At 52.5% G+C, this 16,648-nt stretch overlaps 1 protein-coding gene across 3 annotated transcripts in view; it reads left to right on the top strand.

Moving 5' to 3' along the window:
- The window catches only part of SLC44A2 (solute carrier family 44 member 2), a 28,327-nt gene extending 12,232 nt beyond the window's left edge, over positions 1-16,095 (top strand). Inside the window, exons 1-22 of one of the 3 annotated variants that reach the window (XM_060145199.1) lie at positions 1,575-1,814; positions 2,286-2,334; positions 5,506-5,579; positions 5,703-5,787; positions 6,365-6,449; positions 6,647-6,757; positions 6,837-6,897; positions 6,985-7,108; positions 7,228-7,311; positions 7,405-7,517; positions 9,125-9,256; positions 9,365-9,464; positions 9,549-9,641; positions 9,818-9,902; positions 10,513-10,775; positions 10,861-10,955; positions 11,509-11,612; positions 11,718-11,791; positions 11,880-11,950; positions 12,115-12,203; positions 13,864-13,948; positions 14,410-16,095. In XM_060145199.1, the coding sequence (XP_060001182.1) occupies positions 1,778-1,814; positions 2,286-2,334; positions 5,506-5,579; positions 5,703-5,787; positions 6,365-6,449; positions 6,647-6,757; positions 6,837-6,897; positions 6,985-7,108; positions 7,228-7,311; positions 7,405-7,517; positions 9,125-9,256; positions 9,365-9,464; positions 9,549-9,641; positions 9,818-9,902; positions 10,513-10,775; positions 10,861-10,955; positions 11,509-11,612; positions 11,718-11,791; positions 11,880-11,950; positions 12,115-12,203; positions 13,864-13,948; positions 14,410-14,534 (2,139 nt within the window). In that variant the 5' untranslated portion in view covers positions 1,575-1,777 and the 3' untranslated portion in view covers positions 14,535-16,095. Of the gene's footprint in view, positions 1-1,574; positions 1,815-2,285; positions 2,335-5,505; positions 5,580-5,702; positions 5,788-6,364; positions 6,450-6,646; positions 6,758-6,836; positions 6,898-6,984; positions 7,109-7,227; positions 7,312-7,404; positions 7,518-9,124; positions 9,257-9,364; positions 9,465-9,548; positions 9,642-9,817; positions 9,903-10,512; positions 10,776-10,860; positions 10,956-11,508; positions 11,613-11,717; positions 11,792-11,879; positions 11,951-12,114; positions 12,204-13,863; positions 13,949-14,409 lie in introns of those variants that run through there. The other 2 variants (XM_060145202.1, XM_060145201.1) reach the window with 2 other exon arrangements.
- Positions 16,096-16,648: the final 553 nt, after the last annotated feature.

Genomic DNA, 16,648 nt, shown 5'->3' with positions numbered 1-16,648 from the left:
AGGGACTGTGGCAACTACAGGGCTACTTTGGGAGGCCTGGTCACCCAAGGGCATGGCCTGGAGCCTTGGGCCTCGCCTGTTTGCTGAAGCCTGTGGGCCAGGGGGTAGGTGGGGCCTCCACAGCTAGAAGCCACTGCGGGGGTGGTGTGACATTTCTCTAGGCGCAAGCTGAGCTGGCGACCAGAGTCCCATCAGGGGGTGCCTGACTCTGAGGCAGCAGGTACGATTATTGAGCACCAACTGTTCTCTTATAACCCCACGCTGGCTGTATGCTTCACACTGGATATCTCTTCCTGCTGACTACACCCTAACGCCGACTGTATCATGCCATGTCACCTGTAGAGCTGGTTGTACTATGAAGTATACAACTGGCCCCAAGGGCTGTTGGGAGATGCAGTTTGAACAGGCACATGATCAAGAGAGTATACAGCTGGCGCCGGGGTGGATGGTTGGTGTAGGGGGTGTAGCCAGCTGACTGGGAATGCTATGCTGACTGTGTACCCTCACACCAGCTGTATAACTCCCCGCTGACTGTATACCTCCCACCAGCTGTATACCGCTACCCCTACTGTACACCCCACACTGATTAAACACCCCGAATTGTATACCTCCATGTGGGCCATATACCCCATGCTGGCAGTACCCCCATACCTACTGTATACATCCATATCAGCTGAGTCTTCCTACACTGACAATATACTGCACCCGTGCCAACTGTACACTTCTTGGTATCCCATGCCTGGTCTTTGTCTGGTTTTGGTTTTATGCTTTAGACCCATTTCACAGTTGAGGAAGCTGAGACTCAGAGAAGGTAAGGCCCTGGCCTGAGTATCCTCGGGCTCAGATGGGGCAGGAACATTCAAATCCAGGGCCACCTGGTAGGATATCAGCTCCACAAGAGCAGACCCACAAGACTAGGTCTCTCACATGCCACTGTACCCAATAGGTGCTCAATAAATACGTGTTCTTCAAAGCAGTGGCTTCAGGATTATCGACAGTGAAAGTGTGCAAGGGTGGTGAGCTGAGGTGTGTAGCCTTGGGGGCCACAAAAGGACCAGCTGGGGGCAATGCCAGAAAGGGATGTGGCACTGGGGGCTGTCAGTCCTAATTTGGCAGTTTTCCAGAGACAGGGATGTGGCTTTTTACATGGACTGTCCCAATATTTAACTGTTGGCATTTACTTTTTAAAAAAATGCATCCACAGGTTGGAGAGTTTTCAGCCCAAATACTCTTGTCATCGGTTGTTCGGGTTAAGCCAGCTGCCCGTTTTGCTGTGCCTGGCTAGACACTGACCTCCCTATGCCTCAGTTTCCATACCTGGAGAATGGGACAGTAATTAGGCGCTTTCCAGGGTTGAGAGATGTTCTAGGGCGGTGTCGCCTGGTTGGGGGCAGGGGGCTAGCCCAGGCCGCAGGGTGAAGCCACAGAATGAAGCCACAGAGTTCCCCGGGTGGGGGCTGGGCGGCCGGGGGGCGGTGCGGAGAGGGCTAAATTGGGCTGCGGGTGAGTGACGGGAGCAGCTGCCGCCCCGCCCGGTCCTCTCCTCCCTCCCTCTCTCTCTCCCTCCCTCCGTTCCGTGGTCCAGTCCGTCTGAGGCAGCAGCTCTGCTAGGGCCGGTCTGACCGGTTTGGGCCGCCCCGCCTGGCTCTGCTGGGAGGGGCCGCCGTCCGTCGGTCCCTCGGTCCCTCCCTCCCTCGGGACTCCTGCGCGTCTGGACCCGAGGGCAGAGAGGGAGCGCGAGCCGTCAGTGGGCCGTCGGGGCAGGGCGCCCGCAGGGATGGGGGGCGAGCGGCAGCATTACTACGGGAAGCACGGTAGGCAGTGCCCCGCTCCCGCGCCCGGGCCTGGCAACTTGGAGGGGGAGGGGGCACCGGGAGGACCCGGGATGGGGGGACGAGGGGGGAGCGGAATTGCAGATCTCGACCTGTACCCCCCCAACCCCCCATCGTCACCTGGCAGCACCCTTCACCCCAACGTCCACCCAGAGGTCCCTCCAAACTCCCTCATCCGAAGGGTCTGTCCTCGCAGCCTCCCCAGGACTCCTGTGAGAACCATCTCCAGATCCCACCTTGGACTCTCCCCTCTCCACCGGGCTCGCTGGTAGCCTTTTTTCCAGCCCCCTCCCAGTGAGTGGTCGTCAGGTGATAAATCGGGCTGTTCACAGAAAATCCTCAGGATCTCTGAATCTTACTTCTCCGTGGCCAAGACACCCCTAGGAACATCTGGGGAAGGGTGGTCTGCCACCGTCATCTTGGATCACTCAGCTCAATCTTGCTGAATTTCAGGAACACCACAGAAGTATGACCCCACCTTCAAAGGACCCATTTACAACAGGTAAGCCGTCTGGGTTCCTGAGAGGGGAGGGGTCTCTACTAACACTGCCTCCACCCCTGTTTCTTTACACACCTCCGCATTTGTACTCCAACAACCTGGTGATAAATATTTGCAACTTAACGATAAAAGAACTTAAAAGAATGATAAAAGAACGATAAAGGAATTTCCTTAATATACAAAGTCTTTACAAATGAATTTTTAAAATTCAGGCAAAAGACTGGAACAGATCATTTATAGAACAAGAAATACTGTAAACAGTGGAGTTATGGAGAAATGCTCAAACTCACTGGAAAGTAAAGGAATGTAATTTAAAACAGTAACCAAACAGAATTTCCCCATCACAGATTGGCAGAGGCTAAAAAGATTGACACACTAGGGTATACAGAAGTAGAAATATAATGTACACATGAAACTTACATAATGTTATAAATCAATGTTACCTCAATTTTTAAAAGATTGACACATATTCTGCTCTGAAACTAATTGATACAGTCTTTTTTGAAGGGAATTTGGAAATATGACTTTTTCTCTTTTTTTGATGTACAGCTGTTTGTTCCAGAGATTAAAATTCTATGAAAAAAATTCTCCCAGTACACCGTGCATAGATGGGCAAAATTGTATGATAATGCTGCCTTTTTGAAAATGGCAAAAACCAACAATCTGAGTTGCATCTCTTGGAACTAGTTAGATACATTACAGTGCATCCTTAGGTTATTTTATTACACAGCTGTTAAAATGTACAAGAGCCTTTATAAATAGTCACTTGGATCCCTCTCAATATGTTAGTGAAAAAAACAAGACACAAATAGTGGATGTATCATAATCATACTTGAGTTAACCAAAAAAAAGTTTTTTTGGAAAACATTTGTACCAGTGAATAAAGAACTCACTAGAAATCACTAAAACAGGTTACTCCTGGAGAGGAGGGTTATGTGGGAGACAGTTCTTGGTTATGTACATTCCTGTGTGGTTTAAATTTTATCATGTTCGTATTTAATCTTATGATAATAGTTTAATTTTTTCTTTTTAGTAAGTGCTAACATGGTTGGTGAAACTTATGGGTTTTTGTTTTCGTTTTTTCTTCCAGTTTTATTGAGATATAATTGATATACAGTACTGAATAAGTTTAAGGTGTACAGCATAATGATTTTTTAATTTAAAAAATTTTTTAAAATTTTTTGGCTGCGTTGGGTCTGTGTTGCTGTGTGCGGACTTTCTCTAGTTCCCTCGAGCAGGGGCTACTCTTCGTTGTGGCAGGCGGGCTTCTCATTGCGAGGGCTTCTCTTGTGGAGCACGGGATCTAGGCGCGCAGGCTTCAGTAGTTGTGGCATGTGGGCTCAGTAGTTGTGGCTCGCGGGCTCTAGAACGCAGGCTCAGTAGTCGTGGCGCACGGGCTTACTTGCTCCGCAGCATGTGGGATCTTCCCAGACCGGGGCTTGAACCTGTGTCCCTGCATTGGCAGGCGGACTCTCAACCACTGCGCCACCAGGGAAGCCCCAGCCTAATGATTTGATTTACATATATCATGAAATGATTACCACAAAAAGTTTAGTGAACATCCATGATCTCATATAGATATGAAAGAAAAGAAGAAGAAAAAAATAACTTTTCCTTGTGATGAGAACTCTTAAAATTTCCTCTCTTAACAACTTTCACATATATCATACAACATTGTATTTACCGTGTGTACATTACATCACTTATTTACCTTATAATTGGAAGTTTGTACCTTTTGAATACCTTCATCCAATGCCCCTTTCCACTCCCCAACTGCCACCTCTGGTAGCCACAAATCTGATATCTTTTTCTATGAGTTAGTTATTTTTTTTTTACATCTTTATTGGAGTATAATTGCTTTACAATGGTGTGTTAGTTTCTGCTTTATAACAAAGTGAATCAGTTATACATATATTCCCGTATCTCTTCCCAGTTAGTCTGTTTTTGAAGTATAATTGACCTACATCACTATGTTAGTTCCTGGTGCACAGCATAGTGATTCAGTATTTCTATACATTACAAACTGATCACCACAAAATAGCTTCACTTTTAAAAAACATTAATGTGCTATGCTGGTAAGGATGTAGGGAAATGGGCACTTAATCAAAAGAGAGCTGAACATTGCTGCAACCTGCTTTGAGGACAGTGTAGCATGAGGTATTAAAATTTAGTTTTTCATTTTTTTAATTGAGTTATAATTAATATACAATGTTATATTAGTTTCAGGTGTGCAACATAGTAATTTGATATTTTTATACATCATGAAATGATCACTGCAATCAGACCAGTTACCACCCATCACCATACAAAGTTGTTACAATATATTTTTTTAAAATATTTATTTATTTGGTTGTGCTAGGTCTTAGTTATGGCAGGTGGGCTCCTTAGTTGCAGCTCATCAGCTCCTTAGTTGCAGCATGTGGGCTCCTTAGTTGTGGCTCCAGGGCTCCTTAGTTGTGGCATGCAAACTCTTAGTTGTGGCATGCATGTGAGATCTAGTTTCCTGACCAGGGATCGAACCCGGGGCCCCTGTATTGGGAGCATGGAGTCTTATCCACTGCACCACAAGGGAAGTCCCCAAAGTTGTTACAGTATTACTGACTGTATTCTCTGTGTGTATATTACATCCCTATGACTTACTTATTTTGTAGTTGGAATTTTGTACCTCTTAATCCCCTCTACCTGTTTCGTCCATCCCCCACCCACCCCTAGTCTGACAACTGCCAGTTTGTTCTCTGCATCTATGAGTCTCTTTCTGTTTGTTGATTCATTTGTTTCATGTTTTTAGATTCCACATATAAGTGAAAGCATACGTTATTTGTTTCTCCGTGTGACTTATTTCACGTAGCAGAATATCCTCCAGATCTATTCCCTGCTGCCGCGAATGGCAAGATTTCATCCTTTATGGGGGGCTGAGTAATATTCTCTTGTATACATATACACCCCATCTTTATCCATTGATCTAGGGATGGCACTTAGGTTGCTTCCATATCTTGGCTTTTGTAAATAGTGCTGCAATGAAAGGTATTAATATTTAAAATGCACGTGCCCTTCGGCACAGCATGGGTACCACTCAGGAACATGTGTCCAAATATATATGTGTACAAGGCAGGATGGGTCCATGATATCCAGGGCACCAGTACTCCCACCCTGACACGGTCTCTTGCTCCCCAGAGGCTGCACAGACGTCATTTGCTGTGTGTTCCTCCTCCTGGCCATTGTGGGCTATGTGGCTGTAGGCATCATAGGTGAGCAAAGGAGGGGATGGGATTGGGGTTCCAGGGTGGAAGGGCAAGCCACCGCCTCTGGGGCAGAAGTGGGGCTGGTGCTGAGGAGTGGCAGCCCCTCGGCATCTCTGGATCCCTCCACAGCTTGGACTCACGGGGACCCTCGAAAAGTGATCTACCCCACTGATAGCCGAGGCGAGTTCTGCGGGCAGAAGGGCACGAATAATGAGTGAGTCTGGCTCCTTGGGGCCTGCTGGGTCTGGGGAGGAGTGTGCGGGAGAGCTTCATGAGCACTGGGGAGAAGGTTCTAGGCTTTCCTCGCCTCCATCCATCCACTAGTCCAGTCAACAAGTATTTATAAAACTCCCGCCATCCCCAGCCTCTGTTCTAGGCCTTGGGGACACAGCACTAAATGAGACATTCAAAGTCTTGTCCTCTGGTGGCCCATATTTTAGGGGAGAGACAGAGAGGAGACAGTCCCAGATCTGATGTCCGCAGGTGATGAATAGGTGAGGTAAAAGAGCAAGTTCAATCCACGCTGTGCCATTCCCTGGCTGTGTGACCTACGGCAAGTGTCTCAACCTCTCTGGGTCTCATTTTCCTTATCTCTGAAATGGGGATCATGACAGTCCCACTCTCATGGGGCTGTTGTGATGGTTAGATGAGCCAGCACGTGTCCAGTGCTTAGAAGAGCACCTGGCACGGAGTTGCTGCTGCTGTGGTTATTATTGTTGTTTTTGTTAAGATGGTCTATATAAGCTGATTGAGAAGTCTTGACAGTTTCCATCTCCCTTCCCCAACCCCAGGAACAAACCCTTCCTGTTTTATTTCAACATTGTGAAGTGTGCCAGCCCCATGGTCCTGCTGGAATTCCAGTGTCCCACCCCCCAGGTAACTTGTCCCCTCCCCACCTCTTTCCTGTCCCCCACTTCCACCATCAGGTCCTTTTTCCCTCTGTAGCAGCAGCTTCTCTCCCAGCCCTTTCTCTCTCCCTGGTGAATAGGGGGAAGGGGATGGGACCTCTGTCTTGAGAGGCGATCAGGTGTCTGTCCAGACCCCACTCAAACCCTGCCTCCTGCCCCCCCAAGATCTGCGTGGAGAAATGTCCTGACCGTTACCTCACCTACCTGAACGCTCACAGATCCCAGGACTTTGAGTACTACAAGCAGTTCTGTGTGCCCGGCTTCCAGAACAACAAGGTAAGCAGGTCACTGCCCAGGCAGGGGCAGGTCGAGAGTGCTGGCCCGCAGGATTGACCCCCTCCCTGTCTCTTGGCAGGGTGTGGCTGAGGTCCTCCGAGATGGCGACTGCCCCGCCGTCCTCACCCCCAGCAAACCCCGTGAGTCTGGGTTCCCATGAGCTTGGGAGGGGCATGGGGAGGTTTCAGGGGCTCAGCCTGACTGGTCCTATCCCCTGCTCTGTGCAGTGGCCCAGCGGTGCTTCCCAGACATCCACAGCCACAAGGGGGTCCTCATGGTGGGCAACGAGACAACCTATGAGGATGGGCACGGCTTTCGGAAAAACATCACGGAGCTGGTGGAAGGCGCCAAGTGAGGACTGTGACCCACCATGCTGACATCACAGTTTCCTGGGTGGGACAGGGTATCCCCTGGGGCTGGCCCAATCAGGGAGCGGGGTCCGACCTAAAGCCTTATCTGCCTTCCCCCAGGAAGGCCAATGGAGTCCTGGAGGCCCGGCAGCTGGCCATGAGGATATTTGAAGATTATACAGTCTCCTGGTACTGGATTATCATGTAAGTTGAGAGGGAAGGTAGCCCTCATTGGGCTGCCCTGTCTGAGACTGGTGAAGGGGTGGGGTCCGCTCATGCACCCATTTTATCCCCCAGAGGCCTGGTCATCGCCATGGTATTGAGCCTCCTGTTCATCGTCCTGCTCCGCTTCTTGGCTGGCATTATGGTCTGGGTGATGATTGTCATGGTGATTTTGGTCCTAGGCTACGGTATGTCTCTCCCTCCCTGTGTCCTCCCCTCCCCACAGTCGGCAAAATGCCTGTGCCCTTTGAGCTGTCATCGGCCTATCAAGGATCTTCTGGCCCTGGCGGTCCAGTGGTTAGGACTTGGCGCTTCCACTGATGGGGCCTGGGTTTGATCCCTGGTTGGAGAACTAAGATCCTCCAAGCCGTGTGGCACAGCCGAAAAAAAAACAAAACAAAACTTCTCCTGAGCCATCCGACATCCTCCATCTTTTATTTGGAATATTTGTGAAGATATTCATCTCAACATTGTTTATGAGAGCAGGTACTTGGAAACAACCATTGCATCATAATCTTCCCAAGCGGGACTGGATCTGTATTTCATCGACAGCAAATGCATTCTAAAGTATACCATTTTGCACAGTGGCTAGGGCCACATGCTCTGGCATCAGGAAGCCCAGGGTTCAAACGCTGGCTCTGCCACTTCCTTGCTCTGTGACCTTGGGCAGGTGACTCCACCTCCCCATGCCTCAATTTCCTTCTCTATAAATTGGGGATAATTAGTATTTACTAGTTAGGAGACTTAATGAGAAGAAGACAGTCTGCGGATGAGATGCAGGAGGGCCTGAGGCCTGTGGAACTCAGAGGCAGTGCTCAGAAGCCGATGCTTCACGTTCTGTTTATTCATTTAAACTTTCCAAGAGGAAAGATGCTGGATGTGCAACCTACACTGGAGACACAGATGTTAAAATATTCATCTACAAAAAAATTTTGTTTTGGCCATGCCGCGCAGCACGTGGGATCTTAGTTCCCCGACCAGGGATTGAACCCATGCCTCCTGCAGTGGAAGTGTGGAGTCCTAACCAGTGGACTGCCAGGAAAGTCCCAAAATATTCGTTCATAGTCGTTTCTAGCTGGGTGCTGGCCGTTTTGGTGACTAGCTTTTTGTACTTTATCTGTACTTTATAACTTTCTTCTACCAGAGCTAAGGGGAATGGTGAAAATCCCTAATGCTACCCCACTGGACGTTAGCACCCGTGTCCTCCCTCCCCACCCATGAATCATTGTTCCAGGATGGCAGAGGGGTCAGGAAAGCCTCAGGCCACACAGCGTCCTGACTTCTATTCACTCATTCATTCATCCATCATGTACTGAATGGCTGCTATGTTCTGGGCAGTCTTCTAGGTCCTGGGCTTACAGCAGTGAATAAAACAGGACAAATCCTTACTCTTGTGGAGCTTATATTCCAGAGGGGATGGGCAAGATGGGCAAGAAACAAACCAGAAAACCTCTGGGATGTCAAAGCTGTGAAGGGGGATAAGAAGTTGGAATGTAAGAGGGTATGATTCTAAATGGGGGAAGAGATCCCAGAAGGTCTCATGAGAAGGTGACATTTGAGCAGGGACTAGAGGATGTGAAGAACCAGTTGGGGGGAGACTGAACCAGGCAGCAGGAACAGCAGGTAAAGGCCCTGAGGCAGCAGCAAGTGATGGCAGCCCCTCTCAGCCTTGGTGTTTGTTTCTGTTAAATGGGTGTGGGCTTCTGTTAAATGGGTGTGGTTGTACATGCTTTGTAATGTTGCGGGAGCCGTCGGAGGGCTGAGGTCAGTCGTAGCACGGTGGTTCCCCATGCAGGAATATTTCATTGCTACATGGAGTACGCTCGACTGCGTGGTGAGGCCGGCTCTGACATCTCCCTGGTGGACCTTGGCTTCCAGACGGACCTCCGCGTGTACCTGCACTTGCGGCAGACCTGGATGGCCTTCAGTGAGTCCCAGCTCCCCATTCAGTGAGGCCTGGGTGGGAGTGGGGAGCCCAGGCAGGTGGCAGACTTGATCACTCTCTGCCCGCCCCCCCCCCCCCCGCCCGGCGCAGTGATCATTCTGAGCATCCTCGAGGTTATTATCATCTTACTGCTCATCTTTCTACGGAAGAGAATTCTCATCGCCATTGCACTCATTAAAGAAGCCAGCAGGTGGGTGCCGGGGTGCCAGGGGGTCAGGCTGGGGTAGTCCCAGGGCTGCTCGGGCCTTGATGTCTGTGTTTCTACTCCTCCCAGGGCTGTGGGATACGTGATGTGCTCCTTGCTGTACCCGCTGGTCACCTTCTTCCTGCTGTGCCTTTGCATCGCCTACTGGGCTAGCACCGCTATGTATCCACCGTCAGACCCCGATCTCCGACCCCGGGGCTGGGGGCTAAGTGCCACACTTGCCTGGAGGTGACCTACATCCTGGGGGCAGAGCCTGAACCTGGTGTGGGAATGGATTCTTTTCCACATGCCCCTGTGGTCCCTAATCCCAGACGTTGGGTTCCTTAATGAGCCTCTAGCTTTCTGTCCACTTCCAACGAAGCTGTCTATAAGATCTTCAATGACACCGCTTGCTCAGTTGCTGGGAAAACGTGCAACCCTGAGGTGGGTGTCCGGAAGTGGCGGGGTGGCTCTTTCCCTAGCAGCCCACAGTTGATCTGAAGGCCTCTCATCCCCACTTGGGGACCATTCAGCAAACATTTGGTGCCTGCCGTCTGTCCTGTGCCAGATGTGGGTGGCATGGAGAGGAAGAGATCCAGCCTGGCACCTCCTCCCCCCCACCCACTAAGTGCTGATCTACCCACCTTCCCCCACGCCTTGACTTCATTTCCTGCCCCGACACCCCTCTCTTAACCCAGTGGTGGTCAGTTCTTCCTTTAGAGCCCCGTCTTGCCTTTCACAAGCCCCTAACCTGCCTTCCATGGTCCTCATACTGATCTCTGCCACTTGTGATCTGTCCACATGGCCACTCCATTGATCCCCAAGGTAGCTTATCCCGCCTCCCTGACACCCATTGGGATGATGATCCCTAATCTTGTTTCTAGAAGGCCTTTTGAAAGCCCCTATCCTAACCCCCCAATTCCTTGACTTAACTCTGTTCCCCATGACTCCTGTCCCATCTCGTGGTCTACCTGACAGGTCTGACCTGATGCCCAGAGCCCACTCTGAACCCCTAGCCCCTATGATGTGACCAGGCTCTGCGTCCCTCCCACAGACCTTCCCCTCCTCCAATGAATCCCGCCTGTGCCCTGGAGCCCACTGCCAGTTCGCCTTCTACGGTGGTGAGTCGACTTACCACCGGGCCCTGCTGGGCCTGCAGATCTTCAATGCTTTCATGTTCTTCTGGCTGGCCAACTTCGTGCTGGCGCTGGGCCAGGTCACGCTAGCTGGCGCCTTCGCCTCCTACTACTGGGCCCTGAACAAGCCGGATGACCTGCCTGCCTTCCCACTCTTCTCTGCCTTTGGCCGGGCGCTCAGGTGGGGCCCAAGGTGGGCTGGGGGTAGGGGTGAGTTGGAGTGGAAGAGGCCTGGCTGGACCACTGACCACTCCCTCGGCCCAAAGGTATCACACAGGCTCTCTGGCCTTCGGCTCCCTCATTCTGGCCATCGTGCAGATCATCCGAGTGATACTCGAGTACTTGGATCAGCGCCTGAAAGGTATGGCCCACAGATGGTTGGCAGTAACTCCCGAGGTGGGGGGGGGGGGCTGAGGGGCAGCTTAGGATTGGTTCTTGTGGGGGGGTGGGGCTAAGGTGGTAGGACAGAGATTGGTTTCTGCCTATGGTGGGGAAAGGGTGGGGATGAGGGTCTTGAGTGATTGGTTCCTGTGATGGAGGGGGGTGGCTGAAAGAGCCCACTGGGTGTTCTTACTGCTGAGGGGGTGGGAACAAGAGGACTGGGCCACCATTGGTTCCTGACGAGAGGGTTGGGCTGGGATTGGTTGTACTTTGGGGTGGAGCCAAGGAGGCATCAAGGATTGGCTTCTGCCCTGGAGGCGGGGCCAGGATAGCAGCGTGGGTTGTCGCCGCTTATTGTCTTGGAGGCTGGGCCTGAGGTCCTGGATCAAGTCTCCTCTCCCCATCTCTTTGAGAAGGTGGGCTCTAAGGGTCCTGGACTATGGCAAGTGTGTGTAACAAGGAGATAGGGGGCTCCTACCAGGCCGAGTGGGGTCTCCTCTCACCCACCTCTGCATCTCTCCCTCATCTACCAGCTGCGGAGAACAAGTTTGCAAAGTTCCTCATGACCTGTCTCAAATGCTGCTTCTGGTGCCTGGAGAAATTCATCAGATTCCTCAACAGGAATGCCTACATCATGGTGAGTAAGCCTGGGACCAGGCACTAACCCACCAGCTCCTGCTGGGTGGAGGAGCCCTCATTCCCCACCCACTGGGCCTGATCCGTCCCTCCCACCTCCCTCCAGATTGCCATCTACGGCACCAACTTCTGCACCTCAGCCAGAAACGCCTTCTTCCTCCTCATGAGAAACATCATCAGGTCTGGGAAAACACTGTCCTCTGGCCACCTCCCTCCTCCCCCAGGCCCTGAGCCAGCACTCATGCCTGTTTCCTACTGTCCCCGGCAGGGTGGCTGTCCTGGACAAAGTTACCGACTTCCTCTTCCTGTTGGGCAAACTTCTGATCGTGGGTAGTGTGGGTGAGTGCTGTCCAGCTGCGGGAGCCTGTTGGGGGCCGCTTGTGAGCTGCTGTCGGGCCCCCACGTCTTCTCTGATAACTGTCTTCTTCTCTGGGGTCTTCTTGAGGGGAGCTATTTCCTTTATCCAGAACCCTCAACCATCCCGGTTTCCTCCCCCTCTCCAGGGATCCTGGCTTTCTTCTTCTTCACCCACCGAATCAGGATCGTGCAGGACACAGCACCACCCCTCAATTATTACTGGGTCCCTATACTGGTATGAACTTTTGGGGACAGACAGGGGTTGGGGAGAAGATGTTGGGACTTGCCTAGCTTCCTTTGACTAGACAGATGTGGATGGGGCTCAGAAGAAGGGAGTTGTTAATTCAGGACACAAACATTAAGTACCGACCACGTTCCAGGCATGACCTGTAAAGGCCTTACAGTTTGGGACTTCCCTGGCGGTCCAGCAGTTAGGACTCCGCTTTTCCACTGCAGGGGGCACGGGTTCGATCCCTGGTCGGGGAACCAAGATCCCACATGCCGTGCAGCCAAAAAAAAAGAAAAAGGCCTTACAGTTTAGGAGTAAATCGACATTAACCAATGATGCTCCGCATTGGATGCACGCTTGCAGACTTGTGTGTGCCACAGGGCAGAATTACAGGGAACCAATTGTTAGAGCTTGTGGTGGAGGATGTGGGCAGGTGTGGGAGTCCAGGGGGCTTCCCCGTGGAAGTGATGTCACACCTAAGATCTGAAGAAGATGCAGGCAACATCCAGGCAGAGGGAACAAGTACGGAAGCCCTGAGACAGGACTATGCCAGGAACAGTGAGCAAATCAGTGTGGCTGGTGTGGAGGGAGTGAAGTGTCCAGGAGGTGGAGATAAGGGCAGGGAGGTGATGGGGCCATGGAGGGATTAGGTCATCACCCTAAGAGCAGTACAGTATCTGAGTGCAGGCCTTGGAGCCCAGTGACCTCGATTTTTTTTTTTGAATTTTATTTTATTTATTTTTTATACAGCAGGTTCTTATTAGTTATCTATTTTATACACATTAGTGTATATATGTGACCTCGATTTGTATCTTAGTTCTTTATTTGCTAGTTCTGAGTGACTCTGGGCAAGTTATGTAATCTCTCTGAAGTCTGCTCACTTCAGTCAATAAATGCTTATCAGGTACCTACCAAGGCCCCGTGAGTTTCCAGATTGCTGGGGATATAGTTATTTTTAAATTAACAAAAAAATTTTAAATTATTTATATTTTTGGCCACATCTCGTGCCATGCGGGATCTTAGTTCCACGACCAGGGATCGAACCCACATCCCCTGCAGTGGAAGTGCAGAGTCTTAACCACTAGACTACCAGGGAAGTCCTAACTGGGGATATAGTTATAAACGGGATAGACACAGTCTAGTAGGGTTGTGAGCATTAAACCTGTCTTGCCCTGAAGATGCATAAAATTGCAGCCAGAGGAAGGCCTAAGAGGAGGGGCTTTTTTTTTTTTTGGCTGCACTGGGTCTTTGTTGCTGCGCGCAGGCTTTCTCTAGTTGTGGCAAGTGGGGGCTACTCTTCGTTGTGGTGCGCGGGCTTCTCACTGCGGTGGCTTCTCTTGTTGCGGAGCACGGGCTCTAGGGCGCGCAGGCTTCAGTAGTTGTGGCATGCGGGCTCAGTAGTTGTGGTGCGTGGGCTCAGCTGCTCCGCGGCATGTGGGATCTTCCCGGACCAGGGATCGAACCTGTGTCCACTGCATCGACAGGCAGATTCTTAACTACTGCACCGACAGGCAGATTCTTAACCACTGCAGCACCGGGGAGGTCCGGAGGAGGGGCTTATCAGCAGGGAAATGCCATAACCCCAGCTGGGGAGGGACGTGGTGGTGAGTGGGGGGTTGCCCTGAGCAGGAGCTGGGGTGGAAACAGCTTGTCTCTCCTCGCCTAGACGGTGATTGTTGGCTCCTACCTGATTGCCCACGGCTTCTTCAGCGTCTACGGCATGTGTGTGGACACACTATTCCTCTGTTTCTGTGAGTAACCCCTCATCCCCACCCTTCCTGGGCCCTGACTCCCTTCTCCCCTCTGGGCAGAACGTCTCCCTCCGATGGGGGTACACGTGCCAACCCAGTGCCCGCAGCCTCCCCTAGGGCCTGGCTGTCCCTCGTCGCAGGGCCCTGGCGCGCCCCCTCTCAGCTTCCCCCTGCGCTCAGAGCTTCTCCATCCTGTTGTCCCCTGGTCCAGGCTGCAACTAGAACACTGTGCCCCTGGGCCCTCAGCTTCGGAGTTTCCGGCTTTGTTGCGGCGGGGCGGGTGGGATCGGTGGCTGCCACTAACTCTGGTCTCTCCATCTGTCTGTGTTTTTTTGTTTTGTTTTCTCTTTCTCTTCCTCTCCTCCATGCCTGCTGGCTTCCCTGTTCTTCCCTGCCTCCCTCTTTCCCTCCCTTCCTGACCACCCCCATTCCCCCCCTGCTGGTTCCTGGGGGGAGCCCAGGTGAGGACCTGGAAAGGAATGACGGCTCTCAGGAGCGACCCTACTTCATGTCGCCCCAGCTGAGAGACATCCTGTTGAAGGAGAGTGCGGAGGAGGAGGGGAAGCGGGGCGAAGTTGAGGAGTAGAGAGGGAGGCTGGCTTGGAGGCCACGCAGGCCTCCTAGTTTCCTCCCTGTAGATCGGGGGTGCACGCGGGGCTTCCTGGCCTGGGAGTGGGGAGCATGTGTGTGGGTGTGTGTGTGTGTCGAGTTCCCAGCCTGCTCCAGTCCGCCCCCTCCAGTCCCAGCATGTCTTGCTTCCTAACCCTCTGAGGCTTCTCTGTGGCCCCTGTCCGCCCACCCTGTCCCCTAAGGCCCCTGCCCGTGGGCTCCCCTCATGCCACCTGCTCTGGGGCCTCTCTCTCCGCAGTGGAGGACCTGGAGAGGAACGATGGCACCGCTGAGAGGCCTTACTTCATGTCTCTCACCCTCAAGAAGCTTTTGAACAAGACCAACAAGAAGCCGGTGGAGTCTTAAAGGCCCCGCCCTCCTACCCCTCCCCGGAAGTCTCACAATGGGTGCTTGGCAGCTGGGTCAGAACCCCCAGCCCATCGGGCTGACCTGAAGTCCTATCACTGCCGCCCCCTTCCTGCCCCTCCCCATCATCCAGTTACCACCAGTTTCCGGGAACCTGGAGGATTTGTGGGATCTCCTCCCTATGCCAAGGGCCAGTCCGCGTTTTCACGGCCGCCCCCCACCCTCCAAAAAAACTGTGCGATGAGTCTCTCCAGCCCCCACTGGCCCGGATGAGAAGCCCAGCGAGGCTTCTTGACGTCTGACATGCAAGGGCCCTCTGCGGGCTGCCCTCCGCTTCCTGTCCCCCTCTTATGACAGGACAGTGTTTGTGTCTGCAGCAGCGGTGGCCACAGGAAGTCCACTTTTCACTTGCGTTTGCTCCGGCCAGGATGCCAGGACCCTTCTCTGGGGCTGAACAACTGGTTACCGACTGCTGCAGGCGTTTATTATTATTTTTTTAACCTGGACATGCGTTAAATGGTCTGTTAGCTTTTTTTCTGTCTGTCATCACGGCTGAGATGGGGCCACTGAGGAATGCTTTCCGATGTCCCCTCCTCGGGTAGGGTTGGGGTGGGGGTGTGCCAGGTAGGGGTGTCTCCTGGCACAGAAGGCAGGCTGTCCGGGGAGGGAGGCTGGGATCAAGCTGGTGTGGAACAGGGGGGAGGAGGTCGCTAATAGCGGCTTAATGGAAACCGGCTGGCTGGCAGGTTGGGCCGAATCCCGCCGCCCCCCGCCGCCCTTCTCTGCCAGTTATTGACACAGCTCTCTTTGTAAGAGAGAAAAGAAACTGAATCCACCCAAGGGATGATTTCAGAGGAAGTGGGGAGATGGGCAGATGCCCTGGGCAAATGGGGGGACCCCTCCCCCCGCCCAGTCACCTCCCCTTGAGGATCCTTTTGCCAAATTTGTTGAACTCGGGGGGAACGGGTGTGCTGGTTCCCCCTTCGCCATATCCCAAGCCCCCACCCCACCCCACCCCCGCTCAATCCAATCCAGGATCCCAATCCGGGATCTGGAGAAATCCCAGCCTGGGGTTTCTGTCTCCAGTGCCTGCCGCCCCCTCCCCCGTTCTGTCCGTACAGCCCTACTTGTAACTGCATTCCAACCACTAATAAAGTGCCTATTGTACAGAGCCGGAGCCTGGAGTGTTTGTGGGGGGAGTGGGAGGCTGGTAGGGGGAACCCCAGCTTCAACCTCCCTGGGATCCTCTGATCTGGGGCTACTCTCCCCAGGGAGAAGGAGGGAGGGCAGGAAGCCTCTGTCTGCTGGCCTCCGCCTGAATTCCACCATGCAGGCGGCTCAGGTTTCTCCTGAACAAATAGCCCTTATTAGGCTTTGATCCTCGGACTGCAGAAGGTGGCAGTGACCTGCCTACCTCCTCATCACACAGCCTGGACATGTGCCCCCAGGCCTGCTTTGTCCCTGGCCAGGCACCTGGGCACCATAGTCTCGTCTAAAGGGCTTCAGACCTGCCAAGCTGCCCGACCCTGCTAACCTGGAGGCTCGCTACTGCCCCCTTGGTGCCAGCTCGCTTACTGTCACCTCTGGGCCAACTGCTCCACCATGTTAACTGCCTTTCTCCCTCCTACATTCCTGCCTCCGGAATTTTTTCTTAAATAACGACCATTTCTGGAGTACTTCTCATCTGCTTATGTACTGTCGCCATTCACTAATTAAGGCAGGTGA

This window comes from Lagenorhynchus albirostris, chromosome 3 (assembly GCF_949774975.1).
Source record: "Lagenorhynchus albirostris chromosome 3, mLagAlb1.1, whole genome shotgun sequence".
NCBI lineage: Eukaryota > Metazoa > Chordata > Mammalia > Artiodactyla > Delphinidae > Lagenorhynchus > Lagenorhynchus albirostris.
Note: the sequence above shows the minus strand (reverse complement) of the source record. Positions and strands in the feature narration are given on the sequence as shown.